The sequence below is a fragment of the Bombyx mandarina genome, chromosome 05, assembly GCF_030267445.1.
Source record: "Bombyx mandarina strain Sakado chromosome 05, ASM3026744v2".
NCBI lineage: Eukaryota > Metazoa > Arthropoda > Insecta > Lepidoptera > Bombycidae > Bombyx > Bombyx mandarina.
The window spans coordinates 303,274-322,993 of NC_143212.1; the positions used below are offsets into that span (position 1 = coordinate 303,274).

A 19,720-nucleotide genomic window follows, 5' to 3' on the forward strand; every position below is an offset into this window, starting at 1 on the left:
AGTCCATCTATCAGGTCAGCACAAATCGAATCAAACAACATTGTGCAAGTATTTATCGATTATAATTTATTGCGCAAAACGTCATTACGTAAATAAATATTGTTCTAGTAAGCATTAACGTAATCGGATAAAGGTTTGAGCAATTTTAAAAGCTATAAATCGTTGGTAACGCGCCGTTTGTTTGTTGGCCAGATGGTACCTACTCCAAAAGCCGCTTATAGTGTCATTATTGCCGGATGTAAGGCAATAGGCACCCTGCCTATTTCTGCCGTGATACTGCTTCACACCGAAACGCACCGTGATAATGCGTTTCGGCTTGAAGGGTGGGGCAGCCGTTGTAACTATACTGGAGACCTTAGAACTTATATCTCAAGGTGGGTGGCGCATTTACGTCGTAGATTTCTATGGGCGCTAATAACCACTTAACACCAGGTGGGCTGTGAGCTCGTCTACCCATCAAAGCAATAAAAAAATTGTTTCAGGGCGCGAATTCCGAAAAGAAAGTCGTGTCGTGAGGGAATAATCATTGATCATGGTTTCAACTGCGCGCAATGTACTGCAATGGAAATTGAAATGTCTTCATTTAACGGTCTTGATTCGCGGTAACCATTGCTGCAATCATAGGTTGCTTCCATAGCATAGTTCGATCAATAAACATATATTTTTTTGTTTATATTACACTAATTACGATATTATGATTTTTCTAATATTGATATTCCAGAATAACGCCGTACTTAATTAATTCTCGATATCAAAAATTTAAAGTTGGATCTACTGTTGGAACAAATATTTCTTATACGTATTTATAGGTGGGTTATTTGCTTATTCTTGGGACCAGATCTATACTAGCAATTTTAGGTAAATTAATTGAAGGAAACTTATCCTTAGGAAGTTCGCTTATGGAAACGTTAGATTTTAAGGATATATTATGTATGATCTTATCCTAAATATCGTAAATAATGTTTTACAATTTTAACATAAACGTATTCTCGAGAACGATACAGATTTTGATTAACTTCAATTAATGGCGAATCAAACCAAGAATTTTCTACATAATAGAAAAAAAAACATACAACTCAAAATTACTTCCATATCTATCCAAATACATAACGATTCATTATTGATTTCCTAAATAATAAAAAAAAAAACAAAAAAAAACTCACTTATAATTTCAGTCTCTTGAACGTCCCACACTCGTCATATTAAGGCCTCTTTAACTACACACTACACTTCACTTAAGTCTTTGGATTTTGCAACGCCTAAACGAATCTCGTTAATTGCGTGTGGAAGTCTCGAAGGAAGATCTGCAGCTGAGGGAGAGTAGGCCGGTCGTCTGGTGACATGGCCCAGCAGTACGCCATCACAGCAAACCTAGAGGAATAAGAATCGTTTGTATATGATCCAGATTTTTAGTTGCTCTTATTTGGCAAGCGTGCGGCGGACATGGTTTATTGGTTACCAGTATTCATAGGCGTTTCAGAAAGATATGAAGTGCATGTTTCGATTTTTTGCACAACGATTACTATGTCTCTGTGTGTTTCAAAGTTTCCTAATAAAACGACAAAAGAACTGAAAGCTTACGATTTCGTTTTATTCATCTTTATGTTCGTATTTCACAGAAATTGGACTCGAATATTATTAGTATTATTAACAAATTTTAGATAGAAGATACACTTCTTCCATAAAATGACCTCAAGCTGGAAATGGAAGATAAAATCACTCCAGAAATCCAAAAACTCGTGGATACAGCTAATAACTTTTATCTCTTTAAGTACATGGTTAGTGAGATATGCGCTTCCAAAGTACTGGTAGTAAAACAGTGTAAGCAAATTTTTTTCAACCAGCATGGCTTTTAAAAAAAAATACCAGTCAATATATTAATAACTATCTTACCTAAAAACTAAAAACTTATCTAAAAACTTACAAGTGATTACAGTACTCTAAATCTAGATATGTATATTACAATTCAACTTACAATTCATCAGGACAGTTCGCCGGCTGTTGCAACCGGTATCCGTCTCTTAAATACGCAGCCACCTCAAAGGGATCGACCTCCGCGTAAGGTTGGTGAGCCAACGTTGTTAACTCCCACAGAAGCACCCCTAAAGCCCAGACGTCCGCCGCCGGGCTGAACTGTCTTTTCGTCAAAGCTTCTAACGCCAGCCATTTGATAGGCCGGTTCTCGTTATCCCCTAAGCAATGGTAGTCTGCCGGGAAGAGATCCCTCGATAACGCGTTGTCGGCTATCATCACTCGCAGATTTTCATCCACTCTGTGTAACAAAGAGAATGGTTCGCTGTTAATTGCGAAGGAAATAAAAATGTCTTTTCCGATTGCACGCATTAATTTCGTTCGGGTTTATATATTTGTATGTATATGTATATGTATTTCACTGGATTGGTACACCGCGCGTAGTTCGTTTCCAAATGATTCTTGTCCACCTGATGGTTGTCTGGAAGATATCGCTCTTAGCGATAAGACCGCCAATTGTACTTTTTTGTATTTAATGTATCGCACTGTTTATTTCTTTTTTGGTGTACAATAAAGAATACTCTGTCTCTCTCTCTCTCTCACTCTCTATAGGATGAAATCTAAACAGGACACCTGATGTATGAGACTGGGCTTAAATAAGAAAATGCAACTTACATACAGTTCCTAGCGGCGATGTCTTTATGTAACACGTGTTGAGAGTGAAGATAGAGCAAGCCATCGAGGGCATGGAGTGCCATCCTGACGACGTGCTGAGTCGTCAGAGGCGGCGGAGGTGCTCCCCCAGGTGCCCCTCCAATGGTCACTCCTCTGCACGCCAGCAAGAATAGCTTCATGTTTCTCCATCCGGCATCCCAAGGATACAACAAGAACGGAGCCGTTTGGTCCTCAATGCTAACTCCGAGAACGGACAGCACACGTTCGTGATGGAGTCCGTACAACATGCAGCCTTCTTGAAGAAGCAGCGATACCTGAGATGATGGGAATTATAGTTAATACATTTTCGGTGTATCGGTGTGTGTATCGGTTGTTGGGAATACGTACCTGTACTTGAGAGGCATGTTCAGCGACGGTCTTTACGAGAACTTCTTGCTCTCGTGCTTCCTCATCAGCATAAGTCCCGCGGTAGACTCGGCCGAACGTCCCCTCCATCGCTACGGATCGCAACCTCACTCGACACCGTTGAATTGTTAACTCAGCTATCCTCTGCTGTAGATCTCTGGCTCGTTCTTCAGCCGCTACGGCTGGAAGCGAAGTGGGTCTCCTGTAGCTGGTATAGCTGGCGGCCGACTTGCACGACGAGTCTGGTAAGAACGCGTGAGCGTCCTGTTCATCGCTGCGAGCCCGTCTCAGTTTTCTGGCTCGTGCTCTACAAGCCGCCGCGGCAATTGCAGCTATTAGTATAATGCCTCCAGCGCATCCGGATCCAGCGTAGAAAATATCCGCTGAGGTAGGCGCGTGTGGCACGCTATCTACTCTAACGGCAGGTCGGATGGCCTCTTTCAAACATATCTTCTTCCGTCGAAAATGCAAAGTCGTAGATGACGAGCCGGTCGAAACATTGAGTGATATAGTGAGATCAACTTCAGCGGCGATCGTCCGCATACATGGCAAGTCCACTCGCCACGTCTGCGGTTCGGTCGGCACGTAGCCCTCGTTCGAAATGTTAAAGGTCGGTGGGTGCATCGCCTCCGAATTCGATTTGACTTCAGCGCTTAAAGTGTAAGGTAACTGCAACAAAAAAAAACGAATTTTTGCATTCAAAATATACTTTAAGAGTTGCAACGTAATCATACATTCCTAACGGCATGTTTCATCGCAGCGTAACTGTATCAAAACGTGAATTGACGGACTACGGCACGCGAGACGACCCTAAACGGTCCGTGAGTGAAACGTGGCCATGTCAGGCGAGATCAAATGTTGAACACAGTTTACCGTGAGATCACGAACATCGGTTCATAATAGGACATCGGACTCAGTCAGATGTTCTACGTACTGTATTTGTCTTGAGGCCACATGTCAGATTACTTTGTGGATTTTTTTTATTAACGTCAGTACTTCTCCTTTTCAAATTACAGATATCCCTTTTGAAAATAACGTGATCGTATTGTTAGGAATCGTCGGAAACATAGCGCGTATGTTTTCAATTACCGAGCCGCGTTTGTTGGGAAACTATTTAAATATTATGATCATGACGCGCTCATTACAGGGCTAATCAACAAGCGGCCTTTCTTGAATTGTAAAACAAACAGCGTTTGTCGCGGTCTGCGCGGCCGGTTCTTCAGACATTATATTACAGAGCCTCTGTAGATCGTAAAGTGCGTAGGCGCGACAGCGAAGCCGCTAATTAAATATTATCACTTGCCAGTCGGTAAGTACAGACAGACAATGGTGGTGCGATCGTTCATCGGCGCTAGTTAACCAGTTTCCAAATATTTGCCCTGCCTAGTCAAAGGCGCCGCCGAGCAAATAAGGGAGTCGCACAGTGGGGTGAGAGGGCCGTGGAGTTCGCCGATCTGATAGCGGCGCCCGCCACAAAGCTCGCGGAGATGCTGATAAGGGCACGAGCGCGTGATCGCAAACGAAGCATATTCATACGCCAAACCGTTCTCTTTTCAGATATTACTTTCTCTTACACACATCGGTATTCTAAACAAAACGACATCACAGTTCCGCGGTAACACATAAGTACAATCTTATCAGGCACATTGTCCAAATCCTACAAGTCATTTGTACAGCTCTTTCAAAAATTTACTGACCTCGTTAACACGACGACGTTAGCCAAAACACAAAATATTCCTGGTGGTAGGACGCTCTAGTGAGTTCGCGCGGGTAGGTACCACCACCCTGCCTATTTCTGCGGTGAAGCAGTAATGCGTTTCGGTTTGAAGAGTGGGGCAGCCATGGTGGGGTAGATGTCTATGGGCTCCAGTAAGCACTTAACACCAGGTGGGCTGTGAGCTCGTCCACCCATCTAAGCAATAAAAATAAAATAAAATAAAACAGATAAAAAATACAGGTTCCAGAGCCGAGACAGTGAGCAGATAAAATAAATAAATGCACATATTATTTGGTTAGCGATGCAGGATGGATCGACAGAAAGTAAATAGGAGTGCATCGTGATCCAACTGTCGAAATATTTGCATGAGAAGCGGCACCGACTTAAATACATGTGTAAGTAAGCTAAAGAAAATAAATTTTGAGGAAGAAAAAAAAAAACAAGCAATCCCGCGCGGTCAATCAACAACTGAATTATTAATGTACATGCAAAGTTCTATAGAAATAACGATGTTTTTATCAACTTTGAAATTCATCTAAACTGTGTAAGACTTCACTTAAATTACCATAAGAATGGAATTGTTTTCGAGATCAGGACAAACATGGCGGGCAACTCCCTATCTAGTAACTTGCAAAAATAAAACTTTCCTCTTCGAGTTAATTACATTCTTTGTTCTTGTGCATGACATTCTACAACTTTTCAAAGAATCGAGAAAAAGTTTTTAATCGATTTAAAAACACGTGATCCTTAGTGGGAGAGTTTCGTTCGTATTTCGCGATACGTGTGCGATTCATATTGAAACATCGATTTACATTTTAGCCGTACAAAGGATCACCATAATCGTGAGAGAGTTTCGTCAGTCCATACAATCATTTAAATAACTAGCTTATCGAGTTTTTAAAGTCAAACGAGGTTATATTCCAGCAAACGTTTTTTTCTTTAAGTCCATAAGATAATTCTTTAAAAAAATCACTAAATTCCTTTGCCTGAAGAATCCAAGAAAGAATTAAACAGAACAGGTTTAAATTTAATAAAAACACCAAAACGTTCCCGATTGTTACGCGATTACAAAAACCAGTTGCTGGTGGCAAAAATATTATCGACGACTTATCTATGAAGTTATTGTCTTCCAAAGACAGGTTTACCTTAAAAAAAACAGCTTCTTGTCAACAATAAAAGCATCAGATATGAGTTCGAGTAAATTTAAAGCATTCCACAACACGGTAATTCGTATCACGCATTTTAACGTTGTTTTGTTACGTGTCATTTTAAAAATGATAAATATGTATGTGGTTATAATATGTATCCTTATTTTCGTATTTGATAAACGTTTCACTTACTAAACATAAACAACACCTTAAAATTTATATATACGGTGGTAAGACCTCTTGTGAGTCCACACGGGTAGGTTACCACCGTCCTATTTCTGCTGTGAAGCAGTAATGCGTTTCGGTTTGAAGGGCGGGGCAGCCGTTGTAATTATACTGAGACCTTAGAACTCATATCTCAAGGTGGGTGGCGCATTTACATTGTAGATGTCTATGGGCTCCAGTAACCACTTAACACCAGGTAGGCTGTGAGCTCGTCCACACATATAAGCAATAAACAAAAAAAAAACGAGATACGTAGTTTGGAAGCCACAAGAATCGATTTATAGATTTTTTATAGCTTTAGATTGCTGTACGAGCTCTACGCCCACCTGGTGATACGTGGTTAACGGAGCCATTGGAAACTTAATCGTAAATGCCACCGCCCACAAAGGACAAAGTCTTAATAGCGGCTGTCGAAGGTCATGGTGTTACAGCAGTTTACTCGGGGTAAGACTAGCAATCACTGATCAGTGCCGCCCCCCTGCCTATTTGTCGCAAATCATGCGTTCGGAATTAAAGAATATTTAATAGCAGCTGTTGCTTCGACCGTTTTTTAAGGTTTTTGAAGCACAGCGACAATCATATGACTTTTTTTCTCCTAACTATGCTGATAGCCTTGAGAGGCTATTTCTGCTTCGCCCTGACGTGTAGGTGAGCTCACGGGGCTCAAACCGGAGTGTTGCTAACACTGACCCCAGCAAGAGCAGTGCTTCGCAGAATCTACCACCGGATCGGAAACGGGACCCACTGAGAAGATCCGGCGAGAAACTCAGTGGGCTGTGTCTATGGGTTAATTCGCTCGTCGAGCCATTCGTCGCAAGCGACGGGTTCGACGATGACGGTGACCGGACCGTTATGAGGTCATATGTCTGTTGACTCCAATAGGACTTTGATTTTCCCGCTAACACTTATAAAAGAACTATGGATGGTAAACAAAAACTTACAGGTTTCCTGGTGAGGCTCTGCCACGTGAAGTGCAGCTCGTTGATCGTAGCCGGTACGGGAACGACAAAGTTAAGAGCGTAGACATTTATCTGGCCGTCTCGGACGTAAAAAAGTTCCGCCGTTAGCCCTGTGGACAATCACAAGTTTTACATTAATTTTGGTTTTCTTCCTTATGAACGCTTTACCATCGCCCTATCTACTCTTCGAGGGTTCCAGTGCATCATACACTGAGCTGTCGAATGACAAGTGTGATGCTATGTCGATGGAATCAACGCTTTCTAGTACGCCGTTATTTTTACAATCGCTTTTACCAATTACCATCGTTTTGACGTTATTAGCGTATCTGGAGGGGTTTTGCTATCTACATATAAGCACCGGTAATCGCAAGATTCCAGCGGGCTCCGTCAAGGAAACTCAAAACATAAACCCTCTAGTATACGTTGAAAAAACAATATGAACAAGCGTCGTTTATTAAATACTAAGTAATTTCAGCACTAGCAGTACCTAATCAATCAACATAACATGTAGGTACATAATTTCATAAATAATAGATACAACAATCTAAACGGAATCCAGAACGAATCAATGAGCATCGATAACAGGAACGGTAGGCAAAAACTTTGTGCAAAAAGATGTGTGCGCACGCGCACAATGTGGCGGCGGGATCAAAGGGCGGTAGCACAAAGAAGCCGCAATACGACGCCACTACCACCTGTCTACGAATCATGGGAACGGGACTAAAAAAATATATATATTCCATCGATTATTATATGTACCCATTGTTCAAACGTTTCCGCCTTAAACGCATGAAAACCTAAGTACTTAAATATTAGTTCCATACGTCTGAATACAGCAGGAAACAAAACAGTAGGTACGCATATTATATAAAGAAATATTTACACGTGTTTAAACTATGAAAACTTGATTATACGATGTTTAATTATATTTTAAACAATAGTACGAAAAATATCTTTTTTGTTGTTGTTGAGATAATCAAACTATAATTAATTTTATTCAATACTTAGGATACATGTTTTAATTATAAGTATATGCGGATAGTGCTTATGTATAATAGTTTAAATTAACAAATAAAGTTTCTTTTTATTCCTTCTAAGCAACTTTTAAAGATCACACGGATACACGCAGTGACCAGATAAGAAGTCTAAGTCTCAATTATGTAGTAAACATGGATGTTCCATCCATCCCACTCAAATATTCAATCTATTTGACATTAAACAATAGGTATATGAAAACAGAACGAATAACCAGATCCCGTAAGATTTGACTTTAAGCGAGAATCCTCGCTATGGATCTATCTATGCTTGATAGATGGTCCTGAATTTGATTGGTCAATTAAACTTGTATTGAATAAAGATTTTAAACTTTTGCAAATTGCACATATTTGACTGGTCATAGGACTCATAGGGCGCCTAGTTAGCCCACACGGGGCCCTGTGAGTTTCTCGCCGGATCTTTTCAGTGGGTCGCGTTTCCGATCCGGTGGTAGATTCTGCGAAGCAAGGCTCTTGCTGGGGCCAATGTTAGTAATACTCCGGTTTGAGCCCCGTAAACTCACCTACACATCAAAGAGAAGCTGAAATAGCCTCTCAAGGCTATCAGCATAGGTAGCAAGAAAAATAAGCCCGCACGGGTAGGCACTATGACCTTATCTGTTTCTGCTGCGATAGCAGCAGATCCATCATGAGTTTACGCATGCAGAATGCGACAGTCTTTAACGCAATTGATGTCTCAGGGTCAGCGATGGTTATGTACGCAGGCTAAGGTAACTGGAAGGATTGGTTCGTATAACCATCGGTTGGATAATCATGTTTCCAGTTTTGTAAAAAATGTATTATTATTTTTTGCTTATATGGATGGACGAGCTCACAGCCCACCTGATGTTGAGTGGTTATCCATTGTGTGGATAACCAGTGGTGGCCACGACGATTTCGACAAAAATTATTTCTGATTCGTAATTGATCCTAATATTATTGTGTTGGTATCTACACACCATTATTAGGAAAGGCGCTATTAATTTATAATAACTGTTCGTATGCACAACGCGAGTCAAGCTCAAAAACACACACCAATTTGATTTAGTAGATATCGAACCAACTCGTCGGATAGAATAAATTTTTTTGCAACAACAAAACATATCTAGTGGTATTTTTTTACAAAAGTTCAACCGAAATGCCAAAATAGCGAGCTACTAAAAGCTAGTTCTTCACGCAGCTTCGTCTGCGTGGACTAAAACTTTTATCATGTCTAAGTGGAGATCAATGCTGAATAGGGAGGTAGAAGGTATTTTATGTCTAGGTATATCCAATGGTTCAAATTATTTCCATTTCGTAATTATCCTGTATTTCGCAAAAAAAATTTAAGTGGTTTAGTCGTGAAAACATAATTAGACGGAATAAGAAGTTTTATTATTTGCAATATCCGATTTTGATGGAACAAATCCTATATTTTGCTACAAATTATTACGGGTCTAGCGGTGAAAATCACATTAAAATCTATTCCGTTAGTAGTTACCGGATCCCATATACATCAAAAACGCAATTGTCGCAACCCACCTTAAGACATGAGTTCTAAATCTGTTTTCTACAGCTACTACACTCGGCTCCATTCGACTACTCCAGCCTTCAGAGAAGGAAATGAAACGCATTACTTTGCTGCTTCACTGCAGAAACAGGCAGGCTGGTGGTACCTAGTCTTGCGGGCTCACAAGGCGCCCTGCCACCAGTACATCATTATCTATATGTCGGAGCATCAGTAGAAATAGCTAGCTGGGTAGAATCGGGGATGGCGCGGCGATCGTAATTATTTATGGCTAGACTTGTTATTGACTCGTTCAATGATCAATGCAAAGTGTCAATGAATCTGTGGATGACGTGTGATATTTGAAGAGTTAGTCTATGACGGTAGGATGACTAGACAGTCATTTGAGAGAGAAGGCATTCTCTTTGGAGGCACCATTGCGATCGCACGCATCTCTGATATCAACGCGTTCTAGTCTGCTATTACATATCGCCTTTCTAGTCTGCTATTATTTTATTGTGTTCTTATTTCGAGTCTAACCTACTAATGACTGACCACGAAGACACAGGTAATGATTGGGAAAAGCTCAACCCGACATATACATCATAATTACTCCCATTTCTATTTTTATAAATTTATTGCAAACATACAGTCACACCGGATTCTAGTGTTTTATTGTATCGACGATAGTTGCAATACATTGGACATATTATGCAAAACGCTGTGACTTGTTACACCACATTCTTCAACAAAACGCTTATAACAATAAATTTAAAATCGTAGGTGTTTATAAGAGACATTTTTCGGTCCATTACAATAAAAAAAGAAACAAGTTTCTGACTGGTTGTACGTAAATTTGGATTTTATAAGCAAAATGCCCGTTACAGATCGATTCCATTTAAGAAGGGTGATGTTTCTTAACGATGTTGCGAATATGGTTTAACAACATCAGGTTTTTACAAGGATTTTGTTTCTTATTGTTTTATCTATATACTATATATTAATACGTGAAGCAAAAACTTTGTATCCCTTTTTACGAAAATTACGCGGACGGAGGAGTATGAAATTTTCCACACTTATAGAGAATATAGGAGAAGAAGTGCACAATGCTAATATTGTTTTAAAATAATGCATAAAAGATACATTAAATCAATAAAGAAAACATTACACACATTACATACCATGTATTTGACGCACACACGCATGCATACTATTTATTGTCAAACTTTTGTTCTTGACGTCTGTTGTCAAATTGAGAATTGAATATGGTTTGTCTTTGTTAATATTTTTTATAGTGTAGTAGTCATGGCGAAATTTGTGATTATAGACGTATAAAATACAATCATAATAGTGTACAAACTTACAATTCCAATTAATTATCTCTAGTTCGAATTAATTTCTCACAAGAATAATCAGAAATGTGACACAAAAATAAGTGAATGCTGTCTGATATTTGAAGTGTGAGTCAGAGCTCAGTATTATAGAACTGTTTGTTTTAGTTCTAGTCCAAACTATGTAATTTATATGTACTAATGTAAATTTTGTATATATAAAGATTACCGATGGTATTAGAAGCCTTAGAAGTTAAACAATAACGAATCGATTTAAATTTCGAAGAATCGATAGATTAGAACGTGACTAATTCACATGCAAATTAGGTTCGGAGCGTGCGATTATATTAATAAATTTAGGGCTATTTGTTTATACAACGGAGATATATACTCGCTAACGAGGCATAATACAGCGGGATTGTTTGCACAGACCGCCTGCGATAAAACGATTATACGCTTTTGTTTACATTCTTCAGGTTTTAATAGATTAATTAATAATGCGCATGCGAATGCTCTATTTTGAAAATTGGCTATTCGATTATCATAAATAAGAGCGTCCCGACAGATTTACAAGAATGGATAACAGTATTCTGGTACATTCTTGAAAATATCTTGTTCGTTACAGCAGTTCTTATTGACTAGTGGTAGGAAAATTTTAAGATAACTGGAGGCGGATCTATTTACAGGAGACCTTTTTTATACAATGCAAAAGGAGTACCTAATGGGTGCATATGTGGTAGGGTGGTATTATGGAACGCAGTAATGTAGATTTTTTTTATTTATTGCCCAGATGGGTGGACGAGCTCACAGCCCACCTGGTGTTAAGTGGTTACTGGAGTCCATAGACATCTACGACGTAAATGCGCCACCCATCCTGGGATATAAGTTCTAAGGTCTCAGTATAGTTACAACGGCTGCCCCACCCTTCAAGCCAAAACGCATTACTGCTTCACGGCAAAAATAGGCGGGGTGGTGGTACCTACCCGTGTGGACTCACAAGAGGTCACCAGTCGGAGTCCTAAAGCCTAAAGGCCGAAAGGCCTAAAGGCCAAGACCCCTAGTAAGTACGTTTATATCGAGTGATGCGACTGTGCCGGTGTTCGAATCCCGCAGACAGTCGCCAAATTTATGTAATACATCAAAAAATTTATCATAAAGTACGATTTGAGGGGTATCGTAAGAGTTATCCGAATATCTTCCACCATGTCTCAGAATAAGCGACGCCATTTGCGTTTGGTGAATATGAGCCAATGCATCTAAATATAATATACAGTACTTTAAGAATGCTAACCATGCCTCAAGTAGTTACAAAAAAGTGCCATAACTTAAAGTTACATTCCCATACAGGACATGTGCAATAGGTAAGTGGCCGGGACAGCTACCGAACGCGGTTCCTTTGAACTGTCGGCATCTAAAAGAAGTCACTTGATACGACAAATAACCAGAGATAATAAGCACCCGCTGCTTACGAGACGTTTTCTGCTTAAAACTTACTCGTAACGTAGTCCTTGGGCAGATAACGGCACTTTGTTACTGTTGATTAGCCGTCAGATAAACATAAAAACTTCATCTGCCTCTATTTTTCTTCACAAACCTATTTAATATGATTTAAAAAATGTATGTACTCGTATTAATTTCAATCTTAAATTTCGAACTACATATCGTCTTTTCGCATTAAAAGTGTACAATTTGCAAAAATATTCGAAATTGAGATAAAATGCGGAATCATTTGGTATCATCACCAGTATTTTTCTAATAAATACTGTCAAAAGAGCGTAATATAGTTTTTGTTTTTTTTTGTTTTCTATGTTTTGGCTACTATTATTAATAAAAAATAAATACATAATTTTATCTTAATTTAAAAGACAGATAATGTAACTGGTACAAAATAAATGTTGGAAATATGATTAATATTAAAAATATCACATGTTAAACCTTTAAAACCATCTCCTGTAAAATTAGTAAGTTTTAAGATTATACAGTTTTAATGCGAGAAGACGATATATGTTTTTTTGTAGATCACACGGTGCTTTCAAAAGAGGTTCAACGCGATGAATTATGTCTGTTTTTTTTTTAATTATTTAAATTCTACCCAAAGAATATGGCGTGAATCAAGCCTTGTTCCTGCTATTGAGGCTCAACATTAGCACCTCCGTTTATCGCCTTCATTAATTTCGCACAAAACACCATTTGCCGTGAATAGAGCACAATGCCCGTTGATATTTCGTATGGAATACAAACCGAGAGGGTTCGCGAAGATTCGGGCTACAAAACGGGTATTGTGCTAAGGCGTGCAAGAAAATAAAAAACGGTGCAAAGGTGTCGGTGGTTAGCGATGAACTAGGGATGGGCTAACGTTTGTTAAATTAAAAATTATCACAAACAATAAATTAAATTTAAAGGTTTTTTTTTATGGCTTAGATGGGTGGACGAGCTCACAGCCCACCTCGTGTTAAGTGGTTACTGGAGCCCATAGACATCTACAACGTAAATGCGCCACCCACCTTGAGATATAAGTTCTAAGGTCTCAAGTATAGTTACAACGGCTGCCCTACCCTTCGAACCGAAACGCATGACTGCTTCACGGCAGAAATAGGCAGGATGATACTTACCCGTAAATTAAAAACTTATGTTTTTGTTTTTAAAATATTTTTTCAATTCACGTAAGTAACTTATTTATCATATGTTATGGTTACTATAACGAGTAGATATATTTCTTTCGACAAATACATTATGGATGTATTTATGACACCATGCTGTTTAGTTGGAAATCGACGGAAGTTAACGAAACTGGCGCTTCCAGAGGATGCGGTAAATAAAGTTAACTAATAATAACTTTATATAAATAATGGCGAAAGACGTTACGATGAAATGGAAATGGGTTAATTTCATTAAAAAAAACCTCGTATAAATATAAAAACTGGGTTTGTCTCGCAGTTCCACTCGTGTTAAAATTAGTATGGAAAATCAGAACATTATGCATAAATTAATATGTCTGTGACAAATCTGTCTGTGTGTATGTGTGATAAAAAATTTGCAGAGATTGCACTCTCTGTAACACGAATCTTGTTAGTCGAAAAAAATGCCGTTCCTTTTCACTAAACACCCAAATACTCGGTATTTCGAATTATTTAGACTTTGTAACTCGAACAAAATGTTATTTACCTGCATAGGCATTTTATTATAATATATTTATACGACATCATTCGAATTTCAATAATCATACTCTGAAGTCGAGATTAATGAAACTTAATGACATCTTAGTTGGAGTTCCCCGAATTCGTAGAAGTAATTGATTCCGATACAAATATACCTATCATAAAACTTAAAACGAATTTTTATAATTTTTATTTTGACTCCGCGAAAAATATACTCAAAAATAGCTCTTTATTAAAACGAAATTTTAGTCATTAAATACTTCATATCTCAAACTTCTTGTAAGCCGAAGACTCAATAAGTCGAAGTTTTTTGCATATCCCCTAACATTTAGATGCTTCTGTAATTGTATAATTTAGACCTAAATTCATTTGTATGCTAATTTATACACACTATTTTTAAACACAAAAATCTGACAAATAATAATAACAAAAAAACAAAATGTATAAAATTTACCACACCTAATGTTAGACAAGTGGACACTAATATTACTGTAAGTGGAGAGACACTGGAGCTTGTCGATTCGACAGTTTTTCTTGGTATAACAGTTGATTCTAAGCTGCAGTGGGGTCCTCACATATGCAAGTTAGCGAGTAGGCTTAGTTCTGCAGCGTTTGCGGTAAAAAAAATACGAATGTATATTAATGAAGATACGGCACGCTTGGTTTATTTTAGTTATTTTCATAGTGTTATGTCCTATGGCATTTTGCTATGGGGCAATGCTGCCGATGTCGAAACGATTTTCATCCTGCAGAAGAGGGCTATTCGTGCTATTTATAATATGCACCCGAGGGAATCCTTGAGGGACAAGTTTAAGGAAATCAAAATTCTAACTTTAGCGTCCCAATACATTTTTGAAAATTTATTGTACGTGCGTAAAAACATTGAAGAATTCCCCAGAGTCTGCGATTTGCACAATGTGAACACTAGGAACAAACATAGGCTTGCGTTGCCGGCGGCTCGAATTAAGAAAATAAGCAACTCTTTTAGGGGGCTGGGTGTACAGCTTTTCAACAAGATCCCACTAAACGTTCAACTACTACCTGTTCATAGATTTAAGAAAACTGTTAAGGAACGTTTGTGCAACAAGGCATATTATAAAGTTAAGGATTATTTACTAGATGGCACTACGTGGGAATGAGGCGCTCGCTCCTGGCCTTTTCATTTTTCATTATTATTATTATTTTTTTAGACTTGTTTTTTCTTTTATTGTGAATATTTCTATTTATTTAAAAAAAAGAAAATATTTGAGAAAAAACAAAAAGAAAAAAAAGCCCGCTGAGTTTGTTTCGCCGGTTCTTCTCAGGACTGTGGCTTTTTTTGGAACCGGTGGTAGAGTTAACATTGTTATTTGTATTTTGACATTCAACAAGTGTGTCATACTGACATCTAAGTTGAAATAAATGATTTTGAATTTTGAATTTGAATTTGACAAAAATCGAATCAGTGGTTTTTAGATGGAGCTTTAACAAATAAACACATAATAATATGTTTCTTGTAGATCTTCCATACACATATCTAACGTACCGACAAACTTCTGTTACATTTTTAAATAAAATTGTATTTTATATTACAGGAAAAAACGGACGAGACATTTAAATAATTAATTATTCAACTTTTTTCAACACGGAAACGTGATTATAATCATGTACAGATAATTTGTTGAAATAATACTATTATAGAAAAATAATAAACTAGTCGGTAGATACAAGATCACTTTTAATTTTATTTGTAGAATGTTTAACAATTGTGGAATGTTTATTTGTAGATTGTTTATGTTTGCAGACATTAAAATATTTTCGCATCACTAACGTGTACGTGGTTATGCACTCCACTTGTCGAGGGCTCACGATAGACGGGGATAAAATGTTCTTTACAACACTCTCTACGAATGAAAATTATGAAGATGCATATCGAAAGAAAACTAGTATATACATTAACTTTAATTCTCATGTTTAAGACACCGTGGCATATTTAGGTATGACAAGGCAATAAATTAATTGTGTAGATGTTAAAACCTGAATAGAAAATTATCTAGATTTAATTTGTTTACTGTTTATATAAAAGGATTTTTTTCCATAAGAAAACATTTCAATGCTTTTGTGGTCATTGTGTATTTGGCTACGGCAAGTGTTTGATAAATATTAAACCCGACACCAATTTTCCAAATACCAGCCCCTTAGTTTACTAATTTCGTAAATTACTTAATAAACCAATCAAAGATTTTTTTTTGGAGAAATACATTGATGTCTAATCTGTTTTGGGTGAAACTTTTAAAAACCGTGCACCCCAAAAATTAGTTTAAGCCAGAAATAGATTATTTACATATCAGCGGTAAGCACACAAAATATGTCGCGATAAAATTTCCTAAACAACTATAAACCAATCGACCGGCTCCGTGTCTGGAGACAGACCACGCTCGTTTAACGACTCCGGTAACGTTAAAACAACTAATTTATCGACAATTCACTTTTATCGGTGTCAATAAAACAGTTACGTTCGTGGAGTTTCTCGCTACGAGACCCCCGACTCGGTTTGTTTAAATATCTTGTGAACCATAATTGTAATAATCATTGCGTTAATAGATTACGTTATCGCGGACAGAAATCTCGCGAGCGATACGAATTTTATTTGCATATTCGAGACTGTTGAATTATTCGTGATTTAGATAGAACGTTCTTTATTACAAAATTGGTGTTTTTTTTCTACCTATGCTGATAGCCTTGAGAGGCTATTTCAGCATCGCCCTAACGTTTGTAGGTGAGCTCACGGGGCTCAAATCGGAGAGTTGCTAACACTGACCCTAGCAAGAGCAGTGCTTCGCAGAATCTACCACCGGATCGGAAACGCAACCCACTGTGAAGATCCGGCGAGAAACGCAGTGTTAGTTCGCTCGTCGAGCCCTTCGTCGCAAGCGACGGATTCGACGAGGAGGTGTTATTTTTAACACAATTGTATAATTACGTAACGTGAAAAAGATAGGTTTCTTGTAGAAATTCTTACCAATACATATAGTATGTAGTGATGTCATTGATAATAAATTATATAATTGAGATTCGCGCAAACAAAGACCATTAAATCATTATTGTTATGACAAGACGTGCACGTTACACACAAAGAGGACGCCGGACAAAACCGTAAAATCACAATAGTATAAATAAACTAAATCCTATTTAAAATCTAAATGGTTTAAAATTACTTACGGACCTCTCAAACGCTCACGACAATTGAGCCGTTGAAAATTGCGTAATTGCATTTGACAAAAAAAAATGCACGGGAGTGTATTCAGGTGGAAATGTTTTGAGGTTTTCGAAGCTAGCGTTCCGGAAGTGAGCCGGGTAACGTGATCCCTTATTGTTCGACCGCCCAAACGCGGATTTCGTCCGTAACAAGATGAGCATGCTGTATGATCAAAAATGATCCACAGAACAATCGTTTAAAAAAAAAAAAAAAAACTACTATTCTTTAAGTTGTTCATCGACCATTTATTACCATATCGAGCGCCAAATTGACTTAAGTTCTGTTTTTATAGTAATTTACGCTTCAAGCACAATTTTTTGCGACAGACTGATGGACGCATCCATGATTTATCTGTTAAGCTATTACCGGCATATATAACATAGCGTGAATGCTAAAATCCCTCTTTGAGGCACGATTTCGCAATCTCAGTTGTATTTCCCCATTCGCCAAAAGCATTACTGCTTCGTTGTAAAAATATAAAAGATGGTGACAGTGGCATTACCTACTCATTCGTGCCTCAATTTGTCCTCCACTACCAGTAATTGCGTGAACTAAAACATCACAAACTGACACACTCTACAAAACTTGCATACGCCCCGTCATGACCTATGCAAGTGTAGTGTTCGCTCACGCGGCCCGCACTCACTTAAAGTCATTCCAAATTATTCAATCCCGTTTTTGCAGGATAGCCGTCGGAGCCCCGTGGTTCGTCAGGAACGTCGACCTCCATGACGACCTGGACTTAGAGTCCACCAGTATATGCAGTCGGCGTCGATGCGCCACTTCGACAAAGCGGCACGACACGAGAACCCTCTCATCGTGGCCGCCGGTAACTACATTCCCGATCCTGCGGACAGAATGGAAAGCAGTCGACGTCGCCCAAAACACGTCATCTCGGATCCTCCCGATCCACTAACGGTGCTTCTAGGTACTTCAAGCACCGGTCACCGTTCTCGTCGAACCCGTCGCTTGCGACGAAGGGCTCGACGAGTAAATTAACTCTCAGACACAGCCCACTGAGTTTCTCGCCGGATCTTCTCAGTGGGTCGCGTTCCGATCCGGTGGTAGATTCTGCGAAGCACGACTCTTGCTAGGGTTCGTGTTAGCAACGTCATCAGGTTTGAGCCCCGTGAGCTCACCTACAAAAGTTAGGGTTACGCTGATATAGCCTCTCAAGGCTCAGCTTAGGTAGGAAAAAAAAAAAAAAAAAAAAAAAAAAACACAAACTGACAATAAGAAAGTTTCACAGCGACTCTTATGTTAAGGAAGATTACCGAATTAAATCAAGGTGCTGAGCATAGTCATGCAGAGGTTTTGTGGAGGAAGGAACAACTCAAGGCGAATAATGTGTGTGATAATCGTCTCCATCTTTCACTGCTACGGCGTTACACATGCAATTTACCCCGACATCCCCCTACACTGTACTTAATTACACAATAATGCAGCAACGCGAACATTCAGTAAACAAATTTATTGAATTAATGACTCCCGCCCCGCCACCTAATTAATTGGTTTTTGTTTACACGGCACGTCCTTGTAGCACCGATTAATTTCCTTAATTTAAAGTTAATTGATAACTTATCCGATGGTTATAGGCTAACAAATATTTAAGAGCTCCGAAAACGCGTTAATGAATAAATTCGAATGAACATGAGCAATTAATTGAGGCATAATGATCATTAACATGTGATAGGCTCGCATCATCCTTATCGGTCAAATTAGTGGTGGGCGTTTATTTTTTTTTTTTTATTGGAACCCGTTCAACCTCTTTATTTGTTTAATTGGAGTTTTACTAAACCATTGGGGATTGTTAAAGTGTACATTAGTAAATTTTATGGTAATACGTTCTAAATCGGGCTTATAATGAAACACGGTCGTGCTGTAAATTTTATAAAAATTTTATTACTCGTTTCTGGCCAAAAAAATAAAAAGAGGCACTAACAGCTAAGGATTCCGGTTCAAATTACAACGTAAATTGTTTAATGTAAATGAACGACCCCGTTTTAATTATTCGCAGGGACTAATTGTATTTATATTTGATATTGTACATCGTGTCTTAGTAAAAAGTTTCGAAGGAGACACATTGATTGATGAGACTTTTTGCCCGCATGCCCGTTCCCGGGTGTCAAAGCTAATCCACTCGATTTAGTTTGACAGTTGGAATCTTTTCCCAATTTTTTGCTCTAAAACGCCACATGTTTATTGGTATTATCTTCTCTTAATTATGCGCGGCGAGACGAAAACATCATCAGCTGACTAGTTTCGTTAATTAACAGTATTTCAATCACAGACGATATCATTGGTTCTTGCTTGAGTATCTTATCTTGGTGGTTATATCGTAATCGCTTACACTACGCGTCATATATAAATTAC

At 38.4% G+C, this 19,720-nt stretch overlaps 1 protein-coding gene across 2 annotated transcripts in view; it reads right to left on the reverse strand.

Moving 5' to 3' along the window:
* Positions 1-19,720, reverse strand: part of dnt (tyrosine-protein kinase Dnt) — a 49,347-nt gene that overhangs the window by 4,471 nt on the left and 25,156 nt on the right. The window contains exons 2-6 of one of the 2 annotated variants that reach the window (XR_016323060.1): positions 7,083-7,210; positions 3,034-3,720; positions 2,647-2,960; positions 1,976-2,272; positions 1,164-1,371 (exon numbers count right to left, since the gene is read on the reverse strand). Coding sequence is in view for 1 of the 2 variants with exons in the window: in XM_028176804.2 (XP_028032605.2) it covers positions 1,260-1,371; positions 1,976-2,272; positions 2,647-2,960; positions 3,034-3,720; positions 7,083-7,210 (1,538 nt within the window). In the remaining variant the exon portion in view is untranslated. Of the gene's footprint in view, positions 1-43; positions 1,372-1,975; positions 2,273-2,646; positions 2,961-3,033; positions 3,721-7,082; positions 7,211-19,720 lie in introns of those variants that run through there. The other variant, XM_028176804.2, reaches the window with a different exon arrangement.